We start from the raw sequence: 23,296 nt of genomic DNA on the forward strand, positions 1-23,296 counted from the left end.
TCCCCATCTGTACAACGGATAATAGCATGGGACTTACTACATAGTGCTCTCTGAGGATTAAAATAGAGTGGAGCTTGACCTGTGGAAGTGCTACAAAATTGGGTATAAACCCGAACACCCTGCCTGCTAGTGCCTGGGGGTCCAGGCTGCTGGGAGGAGAGGAGCAGGGTTGTGACCCCAGCACGTCCTGTTTTCTGAGTGTACTGGGGCCAGGTTAGTCCAGGATGGGACGTGGGCCTGCTTGCTGCCAGGGACCTTGGCCCCACATGTTCTGCTAGCCAGCGGCTGTGGGGTTCTGGAGTGGGGCCAGGGCAGACACCAGTAGTGTCCTGGGTAGGCGCTCACGTGGCCCAGCCAGATTTGGGGCCGCCTAGGTCTCTGGCCTGAGGTGTGACCTTGGGGAGTCTGTCCCATCCCTCTGGGCCAGGTGTTGTGTTTGGTGACTTGTGCGGGGGGGGGGGGCCCGTGCCCGTGTGGCCTTTGCAAGTGCACACCCCACAGAGTGGGCCGGGCGGGCTGTGCCCCATTCCATGGGGACATGAGCCCCAGGCTCTGAGTGCCAGTGCCAGGCCTTGTTCTGAGGGGGACCCTGACGCCAGGAGGCTTCTTATTGTCAGAATCCTCCGTGGGAGCCTGTGGGGAGCGTCGGGCAGCGCCTCCCAGTCAGACAGGGCTCCGGCAAAGGCTGCGGGCCCCGGTGCCCTCCCTCCGCACGTCATGTTCTAAGTCTGGACAAGTGACGGGCCTTGCTTGCCCTCCACGGGTATTTATATCCCCGGGCCCCCTGCCCACCCTCCCCTCCCCCACAGACACAGGCACTGCTGCTGACAGCAGCACCGCTGTGCCCTCCTCCCCGGCGCCACTGCCACTGCCCGGCTTGCTGCGCCTCCGAGGGGCCTGTGACCACACCCGCTCCCTGTTGGACCCCTGGGCTCCTGCCACTGTCCCCAATGAAGATTGTGCCGGGTAGGTGGGGCAGCCTTTGAAATCCTTGTGAGAGCCCAGCTGGGGCGACGGGCAGGGGGCTCGGTCCTTCCCCCCCCACCCCCCGGCTCCCTGCTTTCCGGGCCCCTCCCTCCTGTTGTCCTACGTGGGGGGCTTTGGGATTCCGGGGCAGCTCGGCTCACTCATCTTTGAGAGCTGTTGGGTCAGCTGCACGCCCCTAGGCCAGCAAGGGCTGGGGCCCTGGCATGCATCCCCTCGGCGCTGGCAGCTGTCACCAGAGGGCACCCTTGGAGGCAGAATGGGGTGCTCAGGCAGCACGGTCACCCTCCTGGTGGGGTGGGGGTGGGGGTTGGGTGGGGGAAGACTGTGCTGAGGCTGCCCAGGCTGTGCTGGGGGGGGCCGTGGCTTGCCCAGGCTTCCCCACAGGCCCCTCCTCCCAGCGGGTGTGGCCCTGGGTAAGCAGGGGTTAAGGCTCCAGCTAACCTTGAGCGTGACAGCTCTGCTGCTGGGACAGCTGAGCGGGCACCGTGGGAGGCGGGTGGGGAGCGCCTACTGGCCGGGAGGGGGGAGGGCGGGAGCACAGTTGTGCAGCAGTGCAGCGGACGACGGACTTGTCTCTGGGCCGACAGTGTGGTAGGGCGGTCCTGCAGGCGGGGCGGTCCTTGGTCCCGGGCATCCCCCACCAGCCCTCCACTCGGGGAGGGAGGGGTTCAGCCGGCCTCACACAGCCGTTCTGAAGGGCGGCTCCGCCTGCTCTGATCCAGAGCCATGGAGCCCTCGGGCAGCCTATTCCCTTCCCTGGTGGTCGTGGGCCATGTTGTCACCCTGGCCGCTGTGTGGCACTGGCGCAGGGGGCGCCGGCGGGTGCAGGATGAGCAAGGTAAGGCCGCTGGTGGCTACCACCTGGGCTGCTGCCACCAGCTGCCACCCCAGGCTGGGGGCTGGGGGCGGGGCGGGCAAGGGGCCGCCTCTCTCCCGCCCCTATATTTCCCTATGCCCTCCCCTTCCTGTCCCTGAGCGAAGCACTGGGACACGGTCCCCCCCTTCCCTGGGGCAGGACCAGGGCTCTGTGGCTCCATCAGCCTGGAGCCCCCTACTGGGAAGAGGTGTGAAGGAAGGAGAGGCTGGAGTGGACCTCCGGATGGGGGTTGGGGGAATGGGCAACAAGGGAGGCACCTCTCTAGCTGTCAGGGACCAGGTGAGCACAGGTGACTGTCAGTACGGAAACCACAGCTGGCAGGTGCAGAACGGGTGTCCTGGGGCAGGTCGTAGTAGAGCTCCTCACCAGGACCAGGGTGTGGCCGGGCCTGGGCAGAGCCTCCCTGCCCACTGCAGAGGGTGAGGCAGGTGCCTGAGCACCCCGGGCCAGGACCCAGGAACGCCTCCAGATGGGTAGCCAGGCTATGCTCTGCCCTCCCCCTGCTCCGGGTCACCCACTCTGGGCTACAGCCCTTGGCAGCTGTGCCCAGCCCAGGACCGGGTGGGGCCTGCCTCTGCTCAAGTGAATGAGCTGGAGTGGGTAGCAATGGGGATCGGGGTTCTGGCCAGAGGGGCTGCCCCAATGAGGACATGCAGACTGTGCTTGGGTCTGCACTGGGCATACCCTGGGGTGTGGGAGTTTCCAGGGCTGCCCCCAGCAGGCCTGCTCAGTCTTGGCCTGGGTGCCAGGCCTGCTGAACATGTGGTGTGAGTCAGGACGGGGCTTCTAGGCGTGGCTTTGGGGGCTGGGAAGTAGCTGGTGACTCAGCTGCAGGGACGTTCAATAAAGTGCAAGGGCCAGGGCTTCTCCCCTCTGGTTGGGCCCTCCCTCCCTCCTTCAGCTTGGTTTTGTACCCTGTTCCCATGTGAGGAAGGGGCTCCCCTGTGGCCGCTGTCCTGGCCTGCTCCCTGTCCCTTCTGCCCTCGGTGCCCCTGGAGGCTTTGGCGGCTGTTCTGTTCTTGGCTGTTCTCAGCCCCCTGGTGGCACCACCCTTCTGCTCGCACCACCTCCCACCTCCCGCCAGTCCTGCTGCGAGCGTTGTCCCCTATATGTCAGTCCTGGGAGCTCCCAGGCCTCTTTGTCCTCCAGAGCAGCCTCCCTCTGCCCCCAGTCCCCCAGGCCAAGCTAGATCCTTTCCCTCCAAGTAGGGGCGCGGCTTGTAGGCCCACACTGGGCGGGGCGCCCGCCAGGGGCAGGTTTTTCGCGTCCGGGCTGAGCGCCCGAGGCCGGCTGCGGTGGCGGCAGCAGCGGGGGAGGCTGTGCAGTGCACAGCGTCGGCCTCGCAGCGTGGGCTGGAAGGCAGACACGCCGCGCTGTCCTGTTTGCTGTCCTCGTGGGCAAACCCCAGGGCACCCAGGCTCATGGCTGCCACTGGCACACGGGGGGCGGGAGTCGCTTTTGAGGCGCAGAAGGAGGTTGTGCTGGATCGGCCGTGCTGGCTGGATGGGGGCTGCGAGCAGGCCCGCAGGGGCTACCTCTACCGGCAGCTGTGCTGCGTAGGTGGGTGCAGCAGGAGGGGCGATGGCTGGAGGGGGCGCCAGTCTCCGCAGGGAAAAGCCGCCTGCGCTGGAAGGGGGCGGGGCCCGGCCCAGGTGCAGCCCCGCCCCCAGGCTCTGTTCCGGAAACACCTGGGGAGGAAGGCAGGGTGAGGTCTCCTCTGCCCCTTTGTTCCCCCTGGAGCAGGGGGAGGGGGAGGGGCGGGGTGGCTTGGGCATCGGCCTTGGTTTCCGTGCAACGGCCGGTTGGCAGTCGGGATGTGTGCGGAGGGAGGGAGGGCCTGAGGGCGGGTCTCCAGGCCCTCGGCCGCCCTGGCAGCCGCAGCGGGGTCCCCTTCTCGATTGGCCAGCTTCCTGCCCGGGAGCGCCTTCATTGGTTGTGGGGCCTCCAGCCTTAGTTTCCATATCTGTAAAAGGGGCAGCGATACTCTTCAGAGAGTCATGGACAGCTCTAGGTTACACTGAGCTGGTGGTCAGGGGTCAGGCAGATGTGCCCGAGCATCAGTGCTGGGGTCAGGCAGATGTGTCCGGGCATCAGTGCTGGGGGGAATGCCCTGGGAAGGCCGACGGAGAGGGCAGCAGTATGGCCTGCTGGGGCACACGGGGCTGGGCCAACCTGTTTTGTCTGCTGGTTTGAGGGCCTGAATAGGATGGACAGGGAAGGGGACATCCACAGCTAGGGACAAGGGACTGGCAGGCAAGGCTGGGAGGGAGGGGCTGTGGAGGTGGGGGGAGAGGATGAGCTCTGAGACCCTGGGAAGAGCTCAGAGGAGGAGGCACCAGAGGCGGGAGGGCTTCCAGGGGGATGGTGCTGCCGGAGCTGGGCTTGGGAGGTGGTGAACTCCACACAGGACAGCGAGACGGCATCTTTGGAGGGCCCTCAGTGGCAGGGAGAAAGCTGGAGAAGCAGCTTGGGCTGGGGCCTGGGCTGGGGGCTCACCCGTCTTGGATGTCAGGCCCTGGTGCCTCCAGGTTATAGCTTCTCCTGGAGTTCCCTGCTCCCAGCTCCTGATTCATCCCCAGGGGCCTCTGGTGTCTTTGCCCTCACCAGAATGACACCCCTACCCCTGCAGGTAGGGACCCCATCTCCCTGTTACTGCTGGACTAGCCCAGAGCCTGCATTCAGCAGGTGCTCAATTACAGGCTTTTTGAACTGCTAAGATGGGGGATCTTCGGGAGAAGGCATTTCTGCAGGCTCCAGACCTGGGGAGGGGCAGGTGGGTGTGCTGGGGTGAGACATTCCTGGTGTGCACTGTACTGGGAGCGCTAGCAGACGTGGGGCGAGATTTGGATTGTGGAGCACCTCTGGACAGTGAAGAGCTGACATCTGGCGGGGGCTGGTAGGGCCTCTGCAGACCCGGCCTGGAAGGTAGAGCAGGTTCAGAGTCTGAGGTTGGGGCCCCAGGGGGATCTCCAGAGGTGGGGGGAGGGGTGTGAGACACTTGGCAGCCCCAGAAGTCTGTTTGGCTGTGCCCCAGGCCTGGGGATGGTGGGGTATAACCAGCTGGGCCTGGCTTGGCAACCCTACCCTGCGGGGTTTGGGCGCCCTCCCGTGGCCACAGAGGGGCAGCAGGGCTGAGGGTGGGGTGAGCTTTTCCCGGAACAGAAGCCTGAAGGCACTGGGGAAGGGGGAGGGGCGGCGGCTCACAGCTGGATCCCATCAAGCCGGATTCTCCAACTGGAAAATTCTGTGGTCAGGGCGGTGCATTCTTTCCTGCGGTGGTCGGGCAGCTGGGCAGTCCCTGTGGGGCCGTGGGCAACTGTGTCCGAGACTGGAGAGAGCCAGGCAGCACCCCTGTGCCCTTTGTCTTTCCACCTTTACAGCCCTGGATCGCGGCTATCTGTGAGCCCCACCCGACTGTAAACAGCCCGCCGCCCATCCTGCCCCCACTGCCCCCAGGTGCGGCTTCCTTGTCTGTGAGTCACCGTGCCTGGGCCCCCTCCCCATCCCTGACTCACTGGCTGGGCCCCCTCTAGGTGCTCCCCACTGGCCCCAGCGCCCCCCCCCCCCCTCAACGTGGAGCAGAGTTCCTGCAGCTCAGGGCTGAGCGGTCCTGCCCAGTGAGTCAGCGCTCAGCTATGTGCCCCCTCCTGCCCTGCCGTGTGCTCTGCCTTCAGATGGGGCACTGCTCCAGGATTGGCTTGGTGGGCAGCCTGGGAAAGGCCTGCCCGGCCCTGGACCACGGTGGAGCCTAGCAGGGCGTAGGGGCTGGGTGTAGGGCATGGATTATGAGGAGGGGTGATTTAGGGGGTCTGCGAGGAAAGGATGGGCAGTTGCCCCCAAGTCCCTCAGCTTGGGGGACCCTCCTAGAGCTCCTTTGGTAGGTAAGGTGGACCGGCTGAGGGGCAGCCTTGGGCCCAGCCACACTCAGGCACCCTCCCTGTAGTGAAGGCCTCCTCTGGAGTGGCCATGTGAATGGCATGTGGTTTCCTGTGGTCCTGGCACTGGTCTGTGTGCAGTGAGGTGCCGGGTCGCCTCCAACCTCCAGGTTCCCCCCCCCACCCCACCAGGGGTTTCAGCAGGCAGAGTGGGTGAGGAAACCCCTGGGTTTCCTGTTTCTGCCCCGGTGTGGGTGTGGCTGTGGGGGAGGGGCTGCCTCACTGGAGGGGGTGGGCAGGGCGGGGTGGGGCTCCCGTGGGCGGGGACAGCCACTGGGGAGTCGGGCGGGTAGGGAGTGGCCACACCAACCAGGCTCCGAGCTGAGCCGAGCTGAGCCCAGCCTGCCACCGCCACCGCCGAGCGAGTGCTGTTGCGGCGCCAGCCTCAGCCGCCTGTGTGCACGCGGGGCACAGGACGCAGCACCTGGGGGCCGAGGGACAGAGCGCTGAAAAAGGGCAGGGACAGCACCATGTCTCAGCACCGGCTCCGCGTGCCCGAGCCTGAGGGCCTGGGTCCCAAGAGAACCAGCTCGGAGGACAACCTCTACCTGGCTGTGCTCAGGGCCTCAGAGGGCAAGAAAGGTAGCGGGCACTCCTTGCTGGGCCAGGCAGGCATGAGGCAGGAAGGGCCTAGTCCTGCGGCAGGAAGCCTGGCCCTGGGCGGGGGTGGGGCCCAAACGCTGAGGGTCTGAATTTGGGGACAGACTCTGAGACAAGCGCTGGGGGTGTGGGCGGTGTGCTGTCCTGGCCCAGGTGCTGAGTTGCCAGGGCGGGCAGTGGGCAGCAAACTCTGCCCACACAAAGAGGGCTGGCCTATGTTGGTGAGGCTGGTAGTGGCCTCTGGGCCTTGGGTATAGGGCTTTGGTCTGGGGGGGTGCCCACTGCCTGTTGAGAGAACAGAGCTTCCCCCTCACCACATCCCTGCCCAGTCCTGGGTCCTGGCCTGGAACGTCTACCCAGGTCCCCGAGAGGCAGCATGTGTGGGGGTGGGGCAGGTTGGGACTTGCCAGCCACTCTGGGTGCGGCTGGCAGCTCCAGACCCTCCCCTCTTGGGAGGGAGACAATAGAGGGATGAGCGGTGGGCACCTCGTGTGCCCAGCCCCTCCCCTCCCAGCCAGGGCTGACTGGGTCCCCGGTCTCTGCCAGTCTGGTGGGGTAGGGACCAGGAGACTGGGTCTCAGTGTGTGGTGCTGAGGTCTTCTTCAGGTCACTGCCTGCATGGTGGTCACCTCTTGGAGGCTCTCTGGGCTTTTCCCAGGCTCCAGGTAACCTGGCCTTGTTTCTCCCAGATGAGCGGGACCGCGTGCAGAAGAAAACCTTCACCAAGTGGGTCAACAAACACCTCATCAAGGTTGGTGGTGTGTGTGCACATGGGCGTGTGTGTGCACGCACTTGGCTTCAGGGGCTGAGGAGATCGTGGATGGGGGCGGAGGAGGGTGTCCCTGGCCCTCCAGCCTGAGCAAAGGTCCCCACCCCTCCTGCCACCCACCTGCTCTTGATCACCCTTCGCTGTCCTGAGAGCTAACCTTTCACCTCTGAAACCTGTCATTTTCTGTCCTCTTCCTCCCCACGCTCGCTCCTGTCTCCTGCCTCCTGTCTTTTTCCTCCTCCTCCTCGTCTCTCCCGGTCTCTGTGTAGCACTGGAGGGCAGAGGTAGGTGACTCCGTGGGGGTGGGCGTGTTCTGTGGGCCTCCTGCCTTATGCCCTCTGGGGTCAGTGCCCGCCCTGCTCCAGGGCCTGTTGGTTCTAGGGACCTGCAGCCAGCCCAGCCCCTCTGTCCCTGCAGGCCCAGAGGCACATCAGTGACTTGTACGAAGACCTCCGTGATGGCCACAACCTCATCTCTCTCCTGGAGGTGCTCTCAGGGGACAGCCTGGTACGTCTGCCCGCCTGCCCGCCCCCTCCGTGGCCCCGCCTGCCTTCCCTCCTTGGGGTCTTTCCCACGTGCCTGCTCCATGTTCAGCCTGGCCTCACCCCCTACTGCGTGCATCTCCTGGTCTAGAGTGTCGGGCCTCGCCTGGGAGTGGCCCTCAGCCCTGTGCCGTGGGCACTTGGCCCTGCCACTCTCCGTGCTGGAGCCTTTACACAGTAACCTCATGCTCTGCTCTGCTTTGGTTTCTCTGCTGCTTGGACTCTGAACTTTGACCTCTGCCCTTTACCTTTTGCCCTGCTCTGGCCCGGCAGCCAAGAGAGCGGGACGTAATCAGGAGCTCGCGCCTGGTGAGTGGTTGTGCCCGCTGGCCACGCGGCAGGTGGGCTCCCTGAGGCCACGAGCCCAGCCCACCCGGGGCTGACGGCCCATGCAGCCCCGCCTGCACCTGGTACGCGGGAGGGCAGATGACCCCGCGTCGAGCCGCCTGCTGTCCTGCCTGCTGCACTGCCTGAGACTGGGCAGGAGGACCCCCTCCCCCAAAGCCACTGCCCTCCACCCGGGGCTTCCTGGCTATTGTCTCCTCCCCACCCCCTCCTTCCTTCCCTGAAGCCTGGCCGTTGGACTTTCCAAGCCCCTGCTGGGCCTGGCCTCCGGGCCAGTGGCCCGCCTTTCCCAGCTGGGGTGGGTAGACAGGGACACAGAAGGGGCTGCTGCCCCAGTGGGGAAGACACTCGTTCAATCGCTATAGATGCCTTGGGGTTCTGAGCTTGGGCGGGGCTGCAGGCGTCGGCCAGGCTGTGCCCTGGCTCTGGAGATGCTGACCAGCCTGCCTCCTCTCACAGCCCCGGGAGAAGGGGAGGATGCGCTTCCACAAGCTGCAGAACGTTCAGATCGCCCTGGACTATCTCCGGCACCGCCAGGTAAGGCTGCCCTCTTGGCCACAGGCCCCTCGCCCCCTTCCCTGCTGGCTTGCGGGTGTGACTGAGGACAGCTTGCTCGCAGGTGAAGCTGGTGAACATCAGGAACGATGACATCGCTGACGGCAATCCCAAGCTGACCCTCGGCCTGATCTGGACGATCATCCTGCACTTCCAGGTAGAGTGGCCTGGGCATCCTTTCAGAACCTTGCTGCCAGCCAGCGCCCCAGCCCTGTGCTAGCTCCATGGCCTGAGGGTGCAGGCCTCTCTCTGGGGCCTGCCTATCCCGTGCCCTCTGGCCCTGGCTGGGCAGGGCCTGCAAAGCCTCCCTACAGAAGAATGCATTCCCTGCTCGCTCCTGGTGCAGCCGCCTGCCCTGGGGAAGGTTCTGGAGAAGCACCCTCTGCACTGGCTGACTCACCCACTGCCCGCCCAGCAGCACAGGAAGCCACAAATCTGAGAGCTGGGCAGGCAGAGCCTGGTTGGCACGACAGCTGAGTCACACAGGCGGGCGGGCCGACAGACAGACAGATAGCCAGGGACAGGCAGGCGGGTGAACAGACAGCAAGACAGCTAGGCAGACCCGGGCCTGAAGGATCCGACTGGGCCAGTGCTGTGGCCCTGCATGCCCCATCCCCAGAGACCCGCCCCGCCCCTCCTAACAGCCTTGTCTATGCTTGGGGCCTCTGAGCACTCTCTGGTGCTCTGGTGCTCTGGTGCCTGCTGCTGCTCTCCCGCGCCCACCCTCCCCCAACTCTGACCCATGGCTGCCTCGGGGATGCTGGGTGTGCCCCAGGCCCAGGGAGCCCAGGGCACCCACCCTGTGGCAGCCGTGGGGGCCGGAGGTCTGACATTCCATGCCAGCTGCCGCCTGGAGCGGCCTGGGCTTGTGACGCTAACGTGTGGCGAGTTCCAGCAGCCCCCTGGACGTGGGAGGGGCCCCCGTGGGCCCCGCTCTTCTCAACTGGCTGGGTGGCTCCCGTGTGCCCAGACTGGGCACCAGGCAGGGTAGGTGGCCATGGCTGAGCTCCTGCCTCCTGCCCACTGTGTGGGGCAGATCTCAGACATCCAGGTGAGCGGGCAGTCGGAGGACATGACGGCCAAGGAGAAGCTGCTGCTGTGGTCCCAGCGCATGGTGGAGGGCTACCAAGGCCTGCGCTGTGACAACTTCACCTCCAGCTGGCGCGATGGCCGCCTCTTCAACGCCATCATCCACCGGCACAAGTATGAGGCCCAGGCGCGGGGAGGAGCTGAGGGTCAGGGGCTCCCTGCAGCTCCTCAGCTGGGCACCTTCAAACATGTCGGGGCAAAGAGTGTGCCAAGGAGGCGTCTGCTGAGGATGGGAACCCACTGCCCGCGGGGATGGGTACCAGTGCCAGCCTGCCCAGCCCTACCACACCTTTCCTGCCTCCTCCTGGGCCCTTCCAGAGGCAGCGCTGGCTTCCACAGAGCCGAGAACAGTGGGCTGCTGGTTCTCACAGCTGTGAGCGTCTGCTTCATGTGGAGGCCCTGGAAGGGGACTGGGTGGCTGGGCCACGGTGGGGTCAGCCTTCAGGGGATCTCAGCCCCCACCCAGGACCTGAAGTCTGGTGGGCAGGGTGGCTTGGGGAGCCCAGGCTGACCAGCACACCCCCTGGGCCCCTGCCCACTGTAGGCCCTTTGAGCTCCTGGGGAGCAGGGGTCCCGGCTTACACAGTGCCTGCACATGGGCTGCCTATGTGGGCAGGACTGGGCGCCAGGGTGAGTGTGGGGTTGGGGTCTGTGTGTGGGGATCTCCCTGCTCCTGTGCCGCCCCCTCCCTGCCTACCCACCTGCCCCTTTGCCCGTAGGCCTATGCTTATCGACATGAACAAGGTGTATCGTCAGACCAACCTGGAGAACCTGGACCAGGCCTTTTCCGTGGCAGAGCGGGATCTGGGGGTGACCCGGCTCCTGGACCCTGAGGGTACGTGCCTCTGCCCCTCCTCCCTCTCCCATCCCAGCCACTTGCCGGGGCCCCTCTGACCCCACCTCGCCCACAGACGTGGACGTCCCTCAGCCCGACGAGAAGTCCATCATCACCTACGTCTCGTCCTTGTATGATGCCATGCCCCGTGTGCCTGACGTGCAGGACGGGGTGAAGGCCAACGTGAGTGCTGGCCAGCAGGCCCCGGCGGGGTGGGGCGGGGGGGAAGCCCTGATGGCCCCTGACGGCCCCTTGCCCACCCGCACAGGAGCTGCAGCTGCGCTGGCAGGAGTACCGGGAGCTGGTGGTGCTGCTGCTGCAGTGGGTCCGGCAGCACACAGCTGCCTTCGAGGAGCGCCGCTTCCCTTCCAGCTTCGAGGAGATCGAGGTGGGCTTACCTGCTCAGCCAGGGCCCTGTGCCCACTGTGGTGGCCCCTCCTAACAGCCTTGTCCTCACAGATCTTGTGGTGCCAGTTCCTGAAGTTTAAGGAGACAGAGCTTCCAGCCAAGGAGGCGGATAAGAACCGGTCCAAGGGTATCTTCCAGTCCTTGGAGGTGAGCAGGGTGCACAGGAACCCACGGCCTGGGAGTGTCCCTTGAGCAAGCTTGGCCTGGCCTCACTACTGAGCTGGGACCAGGGCTGTTTCAGGTTGGGTGGGCTGAGGTCCTGGGTAGCTTGGCACTCCCACCCCTCTGCTGAACGAGGCGCCTTTCCACAGGGGGCAGTACAAGCAGGCCAGCTCAAGGTGCCCCCGGGCTACCACCCACTGGATGTGGAAAAGGAGTGGGGCAAGCTGCACGTGGCTATCCTGGAGCGGGAGAAGCAGCTCCGCAGCGAGTTTGAGAGGTGGGCGGGTGCAGGCGGTGGGGGGGGGGTGGGGCCCCGCCTGGGCAGGGAAGCCGCCCGCCCGAGGGTGAGTCACTGCCTGGGGAGGAAATCCCCCCCCAGGCTGGGAAACCCACACTTGGGCCAGCTCAGCTGTGGGCCACAGCCCGGCGGGGAGGCCCGTGGCAGGAGGGAGCTGTGCTTTGTGGCGGGGGGCCTGGAGACCTGACCCACTCACAGTGGGTCCTGTGGTGCTCTGGGCTGCAGGCTGGAGTGTCTTCAGCGTATCGTCAGCAAACTGCAGATGGAGGCCGGGCTGTGCGAGGAGCAGTTGAACCAGGCCGACGCCCTACTGCAGTCGGTGAGGCTGGGGAAGAGGGGGCGCCTGGGCAGGGAAGCTGGAGGGAGGGAGGTGGGAGGAGCCCTGAACCTGCCACACCCTGCAGCCTGCGCCCGCTCCTCCCTCTTGGCCTGCAGCCAGCTGTGACCGCTAGCTCTGGGCAGAGCCAGCTCCTGGGCACCAGGCCCGCCCTGAAGCTGCTTTCTGTTGGGAGGGTGGTAGGGAGGGACCCAGACCCCCTGGGGCCCAACACAGGCAAGACTGCCTTGGCCTGGCCAGGGGCTCTCTTAAGGTGAACTTCTAGTGGTGGGTGGTGGAGGACAAGGCACGGGAACTGTGGACAAGGCCATGAAGCATCTGGCTCCTGGGACCTAGTGGAGACCTTTGGACTTAATCCCGGTTACCCCGCAGGGTGGAGGGCTGGGGTTTGACCAGAAGCTTCAGAAAGATGCAGGGTGCTGGGTGGGGAAGGAAAGGGAAAGGCGGTGGGGGAGCCCTCTGCAGGTGGGTGGGAGGTGGGCCTGGCCAGTCCCTGAGTCAGGGCGACCACCTTGCAGGATGTCCGGCTGCTGGCTACAGGCAAGGCACCACAGCGAGCGGGCGAGGTGGAGCGGGACCTGGACAAGGCGGACGGCATGATCCGGCTGCTGTTTAACGATGTGCAGACCCTCAAGGATGGGCGGCACCCGCAGGGCGAGCAGATGTATCGCAGGTGGGTGCACCCTCCTTCAGGGCCTGGGGAGGGCAGCCCAGCCCCACTGACCCTCCTGACTCCTGCCTGTGCTGTGCGCAGGGTGTACCGCCTGCACGAGCGCCTGGTGGCCATCCGCACTGAGTACAACCTGCGTCTGCGGAGCGCACCAAGGCACCCCGAGCTTGAGGACGCCACGCTGCGCTACCTGCAGGACCTGCTGGCCTGGGTGGGGGAGAACCAGCGCCGGGTGGACAGCGCCGAGTGGGGCGTGGACCTGCCCAGCGTGGAGGCGCAGCTGGGCAGCCACCGCGGCCTGCACCAGTCCATCGAGGAGTTCCGGGCCAAGATCGAGCGGGCGCGAACTGACGAGGTGAGCGGGTGTCGGTGCTTTGGGCAGCAGGCGTGGGCCAGGGCCTGGCCCCCACAGGCCTCACGCCTCCTCGCCTCCCGCAGGGCCAGCTCTCCCCGGCTACCCGGGGCGCCTACCGAGACTGCCTAGGTCGGCTGGACCTGCAGTATGCCAAGCTGCTAGTGAGTCGGGGGCCAGGCGGGAAGCTGGGGCAGGCGTGCGGGGCTGTGGTGGCTGACACACGCCCCCCTGCCCGCCCGCCCACAGAACTCCTCCAAGGCCCGCCTCAGGTCCCTAGAGAGCCTGCATGGCTTTGTGGCAGCTGCCACCAAGGAGCTGATGTGGCTGAGCGAGAAGGAGGACGAGGAGGTGGGCTTCGACTGGAGCGAGCGCAGCACCAACACGGCCGCCAAGAAGGACAGCTACTCGGTGAGGCGGGCGGCTGGCTCTCCAGGCCTTTCCATGACCACCCCCCTCCCAGGTCGGAGCCCCTCAGGGTGGCGGCTCTGGTCCAGCTCCAGGCCTCCAGCGGGTGTTTGGTGGGAGACAGGCAGACCCATGGGCCTGACCCTGTCCCTGAGACCCACTGCCTCCGTGTCAGGCCCTGATGCGCGAGCTGGAGCTGAAAGAAAAGAAAATCAAGGAGATCCAGAACACCGGCGACCGCCTGCTTCGGGAAGACCACCCCGCCCGGCCCACAGTGGAGGTGGGGCGGGGTTGCTGGGGGCCCCTGGACCCCCAGGGTGGGGCAGGGCGGGGCTGCAGGGGGACTTTCCGGACCCCCACGGAGGCGCAGGGCTTACGAGCACGTGTGCCGTGCTGCAGTCCTTCCAGGCAGCCCTGCAGACACAGTGGAGCTGGATGCTGCAGCTGTGCTGCTGCGTGGAGGCGCACCTGAAGGAGAACACCGCCTACTTCCAGGTGAGAGCTCAGCCCGCCCTGCTCAGCCGCAGTGCCCTTGAGGAGCCTGCAGCCGCGGTCCCCGCTCCACGGCCGCTCTGTCCATGCGGCTGCGGGCAGGCCGCTGTGTACTCTGTGCTACTGACCTTGTACCAGAATCCCCCCCGTCATCGGGCCCAGCCCCTCAAGCCCATCTTGGGGCGGCTCTGGCCAGAGCTTCGGGCCGTTGGCCTAGGGTGACCCCTTCCTGCTGCCCCAGTTCTTCTCAGACGTGCGGGAGGCTGAAGAGCAGCTGCGGAAGCTGCAGGAGACGCTGCGCAGGAAGTACACCTGCGATCGCTCCATCACCGTCACTCGTCTTGAGGACCTGCTGCAGGATGCCCAGGTGAGCCAGCTGCCAGCCTCTGCTGGGCCCAGGGCTCTGCAGCCCAATGAGAGGCAGGTGCTGAGGCCCAGACCCTCATGGACTGTGGGGATGGAGTGGGCAGTGGGGTCCAAGGGCTGGGTGGAGCACTGGGGGAGGCTGGCTTGGAGTCTGGGCTGCACTGATGCTCTGGAAAGGTCCCTCTGGAGGTAGGGGTCTAAAGGGGCCGGCAGCAGTTGGAGGAGACATGATAGGGCTCGGAGGTCAGTGCAGACGGGCAGGGGTGTGGGAGAACTGAGAGGTTATGAGCAGGGTCCTGGAGCAGGGGCAGGCAGCTGGCTAGAGCTGGTGTGAGCCCCAACCCTTGGAGCCCCCGGACTGAACAGAGGCCTGAGTCAGCTGCTCTGTTGCCAGCCCTTTCACTGTAGGGGGTCCACCAGCATCTTGGGCCTGACAAAGTCTGGGGCAGGCACAGTCTGAAGGGCTGAGGAGGGCAGAGAGGCCACTGAGTGTGGTACTCAGGTGCCCTGGGGCAGGGGTGGGGGCACCCAGGAGGGCTCCAGGGCCTTCTGGCAGTGCTTGGCAGAGTGGTGGAGGTGGGAGGAGGCTGGAAGGCTCTGCTGGCTGGGAAATCCTGTGGTCAGGAGTTGGGGTCAGTGAAGCCCGGGGGGGGGGTCCAGGAGGCCCCCTCATGTGCAGCATTGGCTTGGGAGAGGGCGGAAGAGGTGCAGGTAGCTTCTAGGTGGACTCCAACTTGCAGCCTTACACAGTCCTAGGTGTGGTTTGGCCTCTCAGAGTGGCTGGATGGGAGGAGGTGGGGAAACTTCCTCAGCAGGACAAGGGAGGGCAGAGGGAAGAGGACACTTTGGGGCCGGAGTGCAGCCGGGGTCCCGCCCCTGAAGGATGCAGTGTGTGACCTGGGGGGCAGGGGGAGGGCGCTCAGTCCCAACTAGGAAGGAAGGAGGGTCAGTGGGATCTGTTGAGGTCCAAGCCCTAGGGGCTCGTCCCAGCCAAGTGCTCAGCCCCACTGCTTCCCAGAGGCAGTGCGAAGGACCCCCTGATTTCAGGGCATTGGTGAGGGGTGCCTGGGGTGGGCTTGGGGGCCTGTGAAGACACTCGGTGTCTCATGCTGGGTGATGGTCTCTGACCCACCTCTGCCTTGCAGGATGAGAAGGACCAGCTGAACGAGTACAGGGGGCACCTCTCAGGCCTGGCCAAGCGGGCCAAGGCCATCGTGCAGCTAAAGCCCCGCAGCCCAGCCCACCCTGTGCGGGGCCACATACCGCTGCTGGCCGTGTGCGATTACAAGCAGGTGGAGGTGAGGCCTGGCCAGGTGGGCTGGGCCCGGGAGGTGGGGCGTGGTGTGGCCATGCCGTGACCGCTCTGGCTGCCGTAGGTGACCGTGCACAAGGGTGATGCGTGCCAACTGGTGGGCCCTGCGCAGCCGTTCCACTGGAAGGTGCTCAGCAGCTCTGGTGGCGAGGCCGCCGTGCCCTCCGTGTGCTTTCTCATACCCCCACCCAACCAGGAGGCCCAGGAGGCCATCGCCAGGTGAGTGATCTTGGTCTGGAGACCGGAGTGGGTGGCGTTGGGTAGGTGCCCAGACGCCTCTAACCCTGCCCCTGATCTGCCAGGCTGGAGGCTCAGCACCAGGCCTTGGTTGCGTTGTGGCATCAGCTGCACACGGACATGAAGAGCCTTCTAGCCTGGCAGAGCCTCAGCCGCGATGTGCAGCTCATCCGCTCCTGGTCGCTGGTCACGGTATGACTGCCCTGCAGGGCCCTCTGGGCGGGGCGGGGTGGGAGTGTCTTCCTGCAGCCAGTGCTCAGCCCTCGTGCCCCGCCACAGTTCCGCACACTGAAGCCAGAGGAACAACGCCAAGCCTTGCGCAGCCTGGAGCTGCACTACCAGGCCTTCCTGCGGGACAGCCAGGACGCTGGTGGCTTCGGGCCCGAGGACCGGCTGCAGGCTGAGCGCGAGTATGGATCCTGCAGCCGCCATTACCAGCAGCTGCTGCAGAGCCTGGAGCAGGGTAGGCGGCGGCGGCGGCAGCCTGGTGCAGGTGGGAGGCCCCGGCCGGGTGGTGTGTGAGTGGGCCGTGTTCCCCAGGCGAGCAGGAGGAGTCCCGCTGTCAGCGCTGCATCTCCGAGCTCAAAGACATCCGGCTCCAGCTGGAGGCCTGTGAGACGCGCACCGTGCACCGCCTGCGCCTGCCACTGGACAAGGAGCCCGCGCGGGAATGTGCCCAGCGCATCGCAGAGCAGCAGGCAGGCCCCGCCCCACCCCACCCCCCGGGTTCCAGGGGTGCTGTGTGTGGGGCTTGCAGGGTCAGCTTACATCCTCCTCCATCTCTCTTCAGAAAGCACAGGCTGAGGTGGAGGGGCTGGGCAAGGGGGTCGCCCGCCTCTCTGCTGAGGCCGAGAAGGTCCTGGCCTTGCCTGAGCCGTCACCCGCTGCCCCAACTCTACGCTCAGAGCTGGAGCTGACCCTGGGCAAGTTGGAGCAGGTCCGCAGCCTGTCTGCCATTTACCTGGAGAAGTGAGTGCGCCTGTCTGCGGTGGGAGGGCTCACAGCAGAGCTGAGGGGGACAGGCTGAGGGGCAGGGGAATGGGGGCACCAAGGTGGGGTCTGCTGAGGGATCTGGGCAAGGGACGGTGGGCATGGGCCAGGGTGGGCATCTGGGAGGTGGTGGGAGGAGTTCAGTCCTGACCTGCCCTGATAGCAGGTCTCCCTGATGACTGGACATGGGGTAAGAAGGGTTGTGGTGGCGTGGGAGGAGTGATTGGTGGGACCCTGCTTGTGGGACCAGGCAGTCAGGAGGTAGGGGGTGTCACTAAGGTGTTAAAGGCGGCTGGGCAGAGGGGAGGGCCGGGGCCCCATGGCAGAGAGGTCAGAAGAGTGGGAGCTGCTAAAAGGGGAGGTGGCCTGTGGCTGGCAAGGTTCAGACCAGGGGCTTGGCCACACTGGGACACTGGCAACCTCAAGGGGGCACTTCTTGGCTGAAGGTGGGGGTTAAGCCCTGCAGAGGGTGGTGGGGTGGGCAGTTGGTGAGACCGTAGAGGGCGATCCCCTCCCCAGCAGGCCCTTCTGGCCCCAGTGCCCCTGGGGAATGCAGAGTCCTCATCAGGGCCCCTTCCCCTCCCTGCGCCCACCCCCTACACGGGCGCCTCTTCTGTCCCTGCACTTCACTTTAATGAGGATGTGCAGAGATCATCAAAGACCTCCTTCAAAAGCTAAGCGAGAACTCCTCCACCCTCTCCCCGCAGCCCCACCCTGGCCCACCCTCCAAGGGCCTGGCCTTCCTCAGGTAGACTGTTACCCACCCTTTCATCACACGGCCCCAGCTGCTAGGAAGGAGTGTCCCTGTCAGGCATGTCGTGTCCCCATCACCCAACCTTGGGGCTGGCAGGCTGATGGGGGATTCTCCTGCCACAGGGCCTTGGAGCTCGCTGCTCCCCTGGCCAGCACAGCCTCCCTCCAGGACTCGGGCTGGAGCTGGAGCACCCCTATGGCCAGGGGGTCCCCAGCCACCTTCTGCCTATGCCAAAGGTTCTTCTGCCTGAAGCCCATGACCAGAGGGGTCAGCTGGTCACCAGGGCTTTGGTTCCACTGTGTTAGGCTGGCTGCTCCCAGCCCATCTCCCACCCCAGCTCTGAGCCCTAGTCTTCCCCCAGGCTCAAGACCATCAGCCTGGTGATCCGCAGCACACAGGGGGCTGAGGACGTGCTCAAGGCCCACGAAGAGCAGCTCAAGGAGGCCCAGGCTGTGCCTGCCGCCCTCCCAGAGCTTGAGGCCACCAAAGCTGCGCTGAAGGTACTGCTGCCAGGCCTGTGCTTTGCCGTGACAGCCGGAAGGCATTGGGGCTCAGCAGCAGGGGCCTTGGGCTGAAACAGCATCCTCTCCTCTGGTCCCAACAGAAGCTGCGGGCCCAGGCGGAGGCACAGCAGCCTGTGTTTGATGCCCTGCGGGACGAGCTGCGGGGGGCACAGGAGGTGGGTGAGCGGCTGCAGCAGCGGCATGGCGAGCGGGACGTGGAGGTGGAACGCTGGCGTGAGCGGGTCACCCAGCTGCTTGAGCGCTGGCAGGCCGTGCTGTCCCAGACTGACGTGCGGCAGCGCGAGCTTGAGCAGCTGGGCCGCCAGCTGCGCTACTACCGTGAGAGCGCAGACCCGCTGGACTCCTGGCTGCAAGACGCCAAGCGGCGGCAGGAGCAGATCCAGGCCGTGCCGTTGGCCAACAGCCGGGCTGTGCGAGAGCAGCTGCGGCAGGAGAAGGTGGGCCTGGGCGGGGTAGGCAGGAGTGGGGCGGGGTGGAGCTGCACCCTATGGCTGCTGACCACCCTGCCCTCCCAGGCGCTGCTGGAGGAGATTGAGCGCCACGGGGAGAAGGTGGAGGAGTGCCAGAGGTTCGCAAAGCAGTACATCAACGCCATCAAGGTGAGGCTCTGTGGCCTGCTGCCACCCTCTAGCAGGCCGTGTTCTAGGGAGGATGTGTGGACGGTGGGCCTGGGACCTCAGGGCACCCCCCCCCATCCAGGCCATGCTGGGAAAGTCTGTGGGCAGCTTCAGGGGCAGGGTGGGAGGGCAGAGCTGGTGGCCAACCAGTGCATCCCTACAGGACTACGAGCTCCAGCTGGTCACATACAAGGCACAACTTGAGCCAGTGGCTTCCCCAGCCAAGAAGCCCAAGGTCCAGTCTGGGTCCGAGAGTGTCATCCAGGAGGTGAGGCTGAGGGGCAGGGCTGGCCAGTGGTTCTAGCCTACACTGGGCCTGGTGGGCCCTGGGCAGGGGCAGGGCTGACTCTGAGTGCCTCCCCCCCCCCCCCCAGTATGTGGACCTGCGTACCCGTTACAGTGAGCTGACCACACTTACAAGCCAATACATCAAGTTCATCAGTGAAACTCTGCGGCGCATGGAGGAGGAGGAGGTACGGCCCACAAGGGTGGGGAGGCTGTCCTGCTGCCCGCCCCGTCCCAGACTTAGCTCCCAGGAGCCCATCTGAGACCACTTGGCACAGCTCTTCCCACTCACCTCCTGCCTGGTGCTGCCAGCTCCCCTCCCCTGCAGCACGGCCTGCCCCCAGGCTCTCCTCCCCTGTGGTCTGCCCTACTTGGCCTGATGCTGCACTGCTCTCCCTTGGTGGCTGGCACCTCTTTGTCTTCATGTTGGCACGTGCCCCCCACCGGGCGTCCCCCTGGCTCTCTCGTGTACGTTCCTCTTTGAGATTCTGTGTTGGCCTCTTCACTTGGTCACTTGCTTTGGAAGCACTTGGGGTTACTGGGTGTTGGGGGCTGGAGAGGGGTGTCTCAAGGTGCTTTGGTGAGGCAGGGTACCTACCAGTCCTAGTCTGGCCTACCAGCAGCCTCCTCTCTGCTCAGAGCTGCAGGCTGAGTCTTTCTGAGCTAGCTCGGATCATCACTGATGTCCCATGCTGGCCACTCCCCCGCCCCGCCACCTTGCTGGGTCAGGGAGAGGGGCCATGTGGCTGGAGCCAGGTCGTTGGGTGCTCAGCAGTGCGCAGGCAGGGCTGTGCGGTGGGCGCGGCTCGCAGGTCCTGCGAACTCCCTGCTTTGCTCTCTCTCTTTCTCCCCCTGTCCGTCTGTCTCCGTCGCCTGTCTGCGGGAAGAGGGGAGGACACCTGGGTCTCCTTCCCTGGGCTGGTGAGCACTGTGGGGCCAGGCTGCGCTCGCTGCCTTGAGTGCCCTGGGCGGGTGCACGCGGTCTCCTTCGGACGGGCCGTGACCTCTGTTCTCCCATGACCCCCGCACCGTGTTGTCAGTGAACTGTGGTGGCGCCGTGTCACGTGAGCGCCCCGCCTGCTCACCGCTCTCTCTGGTTCTCTCCCTCTCTCTGCCACGGCCGCAGAGGCTGGCTGAGCAGCAGCGGGCAGAGGAGCGGGAGCGCCTGGCTGAGGTGGAGGCCGCTCTGGAGAAGCAGCGGCAGCTAGCCGAGGCGCACGCCCAGGCGAAGGCACAGGCCGAGAGGGAGGCGCAGGAACTACAGCAGCGCATGCAGGAGGAGGTGGCGCGCCGGGAGGAGGTGGCGGTGGACGCGCAGCAGCAGAAGCGCAGCATCCAGGAGGAGCTGCAGCATCTGCGGCAGAGCTCAGAGGCGGAGATCCAGGCCAAGGCCCGGCAGGTGGAGGCAGCTGAACGCAGCCGCCTGCGCATCGAGGAGGAAATCCGCGTGGTGCGCCTCCAGCTGGAGGCGACTGAGCGCCAGCGCGGCGGGGCTGAGGGTGAGCTGCAGGCACTGCGTGCACGCGCGGAGGAGGCCGAGGCGCAGAAGCGGCAGGCCCAGGAGGAGGCGGAGCGCCTGCGGCGGCAGGTGCAAGATGAGACCCAGCGCAAGCGGCGGGCGGAGGCCGAGCTGGCCCTGCGCGTGCAGGCGGAGGCCGAGGCAGCTCGTGAAAAGCAGCGGGCCCTGCAGGCGCTGGAGGAGCTGCGGCTGCAGGCCGAGGAGGCGGAGCGGCGCCTGCGGCAGGCTGAGGCAGAACGCGCACGCCAGGTGCAGGTAGCCCTGGAGACCGCGCAGCGCAGCGCGGAGGCAGAGCTGCAGAGCAAGCACGCCTCTTTCGCGGAGAAGACGGCGCAGCTAGAGCGCACCCTGGAGGAAGAGCATGTAACCGTGGTGCAGCTGCGGGAGGAGGCCACGCGGCGGGCGCAGCAGCAGGCCGAGGCCGAGCGCGCCCGCGAGGAGGCCGAGAGGGAGCTGGAGCGCTGGCAGCTGAAGGCCAACGAGGCGCTGCGGCTGCGGCTGCAAGCCGAGGAGGTGGCGCAGCAGAAGAGCCTGGCTCAGGCCGAGGCTGAGAAGCAGAAGGAAGAGGCGGAGCGGGAGGCGCGACGTCGTGGAAAGGCGGAGGAGCAGGCCGTGCGGCAGCGAGAGCTGGCTGAGCAGGAGCTGGAGAAGCAGCGGCAGCTGGCGGAGGGCACCGCGCAGCAGCGCCTGGCAGCGGAGCAGGAGCTGATCCGGCTGCGGGCCGAGACGGAGCAGGGGGAGCAGCAGCGGCAGCTGCTGGAGGAGGAGATGGCGCGCCAGCAGCGTGAGGCGGCCGCGGCCACACAGAAGCGCCAGGAGCTGGAGGCCGAGCTGGCCAAGGTGCGGGCTGAGATGGAGGTGCTACTGGCCAGCAAGGCGCGAGCGGAGGAGGAGTCACGCTCCACCAGCGAGAAGTCCAAGCAGAGGCTGGAGGCTGAGGCCGGCCGGTTCCGCGAGCTGGCAGAGGAGGCCGCCCGCCTGCGTGCCCTGGCGGAAGAGGCCAAGCGGCAGCGGCAGCTGGCCGAGGAGGATGCGGCGCGGCAGCGTGCGGAGGCAGAGCGGGTGCTTGCCGAGAAGCTGGCCGCCATCAGCGAGGCCACACGGCTCAAGACTGAGGCGGAGATCGCACTCAAGGAGAAGGAGGCGGAGAATGAGCGCCTGCGGCGGCTGGCGGAAGACGAAGCCTTTCAGCGGCGGCGATTGGAGGAGCAGGCGGCCCAGCACAAGGCGGACATCGAGGAGCGGCTGGCGCAGCTGCGCAAGGCATCAGAGACCGAGCTGGAGCGCCAGAAGGGGCTGGTGGAGGACACGCTGCGGCAGCGGCGGCAGGTGGAGGAGGAGATTCTGGCCCTCAAGGCGAGCTTCGAGAAGGCAGCCGCTGGCAAGGCGGAGCTGGAGCTGGAGCTTGGGCGCATCCGCGGCAACGCTGAGGACACGCTGCGCAGCAAGGAGCAGGCGGAGCTGGAGGCCGCGCGGCAGCGGCAACTGGCGGCAGAGGAAGAGCGGCGTCGCCGCGAGGCTGAGGAGCGTGTGCAGAAGAGCCTGGCGGCTGAGGAGGAGGCCGCGCGGCAGCGGAAGGCCGCACTGGAGGAGGTGGAGCGGCTCAAGTCCAAGGTGGAGGAGGCGCGGCGCCTCCGCGAGCGAGCGGAGCAGGAGTCCGCTCGGCAGCTGCAGCTGGCCCAGGAGGCCGCCCAGAAGCGGCTGCAGGCAGAGGAGAAGGCACACGCTTTCGCGGTGCAGCAGAAGGAGCAGGAGCTGCAGCAGACCCTGCAGCAAGAGCAGAGCGTGCTGGAGCGGCTGCGCGGCGAGGCCGAGGCGGCCCGGCGCGCGGCGGAGGAGGCGGAGGAGGCGCGGGAGCGGGCGGAGCGCGAGGCGGCACAGTCCCGGCGGCAGGTGGAGGAAGCGGAGCGGCTGAAGCAGGCGGCGGAGGAGCAGGCCCAGGCGCAGGCCCAGGCGCAGGCCGCAGCGGAGAAGCTGCGCAAGGAAGCCGAGCAGGAGGCGGCGCGGCGGGCCCAAGCGGAGCAGGCGGCCCTGCGGCAGAAGCAGGTGGCTGACGCCGAGATGGAGAAGCACAAGAAGTTCGCCGAGCAGACACTTCGGCAGAAGGCGCAGGTGGAGCAGGAGCTGACGGCGCTGCGGCTGCAGCTGGAGGAGACCGACCACCAGAAAAACATCCTGGACGAGGAGCTGCAGCGGCTGAAGGCAGAGGTGACGGAGGCGGCCCGCCAGCGCAGCCAGGTGGAGGAGGAGCTGTTCTCCGTGCGCGTGCAGATGGAGGAGCTGGGCAAACTCAAGGCCCGCATCGAGGCGGAGAACCGCGCGCTCGTCCTGCGCGACAAGGACAACACGCAGCGCCTGCTTCAGGAAGAGGCCGAGAAGATGAAGCAGGTGGCAGAAGAGGCCGCGCGGCTGACAGTGGCGGCCCAGGAGGCGGCGCGGCTGCGGCAGCTGGCAGAGGAGGACCTGGCGCAGCAGCGGGCTTTGGCGGAGAAGATGCTCAAGGAGAAGATGCAGGCAGTGCAGGAGGCCACCCAGCTGAAGGCGGAGGCAGAGCTGCTGCAGCAGCAGAAGGAGCTCGCCCAGGAGCAGGCACGGCGGCTGCAGGAGGACAAAGAGCAGATGGCACAGCAGCTGGCACAGGAGACGCAGGGCTTCCAGCGGACCCTGGAGACGGAGCGGCAGCGGCAGCTGGAGATGAGCGCTGAGGCTGAGCGGCTCAGGCTGCGCGTGGCCGAGATGAGCCGGGCCCAGGCTCGAGCCGAGGGGGATGCTCAGCGCTTCCGGAAGCAGGCTGAGGAGATCGGCGAGAGGTTATACCGCACAGAGCTCGCCACGCAAGAGAAGGTGACGTTGGTGCAGACGCTTGAGACCCAGCGGCAGCAGAGCGACCAGGACGCCGAGCGCCTGCGGGAGGCCATCGCAGAGCTGGAACACGAGAAGGACAAGCTCAAGCAGGAGGCTGAGCTGCTGCAGCTCAAGTCCGAGGAGGTACCTCCCCACCTGCGGGCGGGGTCTGCTCAGGCGGGAGGCG

At 66.4% G+C, this 23,296-nt stretch overlaps 1 protein-coding gene across 30 annotated transcripts in view; it reads left to right on the top strand.

Annotated features, from left to right (window-relative positions):
- The window catches only part of PLEC (plectin), a 55,894-nt gene that overhangs the window by 25,132 nt on the left and 7,466 nt on the right, over window positions 1-23,296 (top strand). For 5 of the 30 annotated variants that reach the window (XM_032467807.1, XM_032467820.1, XM_032467825.1 and 2 more), the window contains 32 exons: window positions 7,089-7,150; window positions 7,438-7,452; window positions 7,586-7,675; window positions 7,984-8,019; window positions 8,515-8,592; window positions 8,675-8,767; window positions 9,647-9,813; window positions 10,419-10,534; window positions 10,611-10,717; window positions 10,803-10,922; window positions 10,994-11,089; window positions 11,254-11,381; window positions 11,628-11,721; window positions 12,258-12,412; window positions 12,494-12,764; window positions 12,848-12,925; window positions 13,011-13,172; window positions 13,345-13,449; window positions 13,569-13,664; window positions 13,903-14,028; window positions 15,173-15,325; window positions 15,404-15,558; window positions 15,642-15,768; window positions 15,856-16,039; window positions 16,117-16,274; window positions 16,367-16,545; window positions 17,682-17,820; window positions 17,925-18,281; window positions 18,360-18,443; window positions 18,625-18,729; window positions 18,836-18,934; window positions 19,873-23,253. In XM_032467807.1, coding sequence (XP_032323698.1) covers window positions 7,089-7,150; window positions 7,438-7,452; window positions 7,586-7,675; window positions 7,984-8,019; window positions 8,515-8,592; window positions 8,675-8,767; window positions 9,647-9,813; window positions 10,419-10,534; window positions 10,611-10,717; window positions 10,803-10,922; window positions 10,994-11,089; window positions 11,254-11,381; window positions 11,628-11,721; window positions 12,258-12,412; window positions 12,494-12,764; window positions 12,848-12,925; window positions 13,011-13,172; window positions 13,345-13,449; window positions 13,569-13,664; window positions 13,903-14,028; window positions 15,173-15,325; window positions 15,404-15,558; window positions 15,642-15,768; window positions 15,856-16,039; window positions 16,117-16,274; window positions 16,367-16,545; window positions 17,682-17,820; window positions 17,925-18,281; window positions 18,360-18,443; window positions 18,625-18,729; window positions 18,836-18,934; window positions 19,873-23,253 — 7,316 coding nt within the window. The other 25 variants (XM_032467808.1, XM_032467822.1, XM_032467828.1 and 22 more) reach the window with 19 other exon arrangements.

The sequence above is a fragment of the Camelus ferus genome, chromosome 25 (genome assembly GCF_009834535.1).
Source record: "Camelus ferus isolate YT-003-E chromosome 25, BCGSAC_Cfer_1.0, whole genome shotgun sequence".
NCBI classification, from domain to species: Eukaryota; Metazoa; Chordata; class Mammalia; order Artiodactyla; family Camelidae; genus Camelus; species Camelus ferus.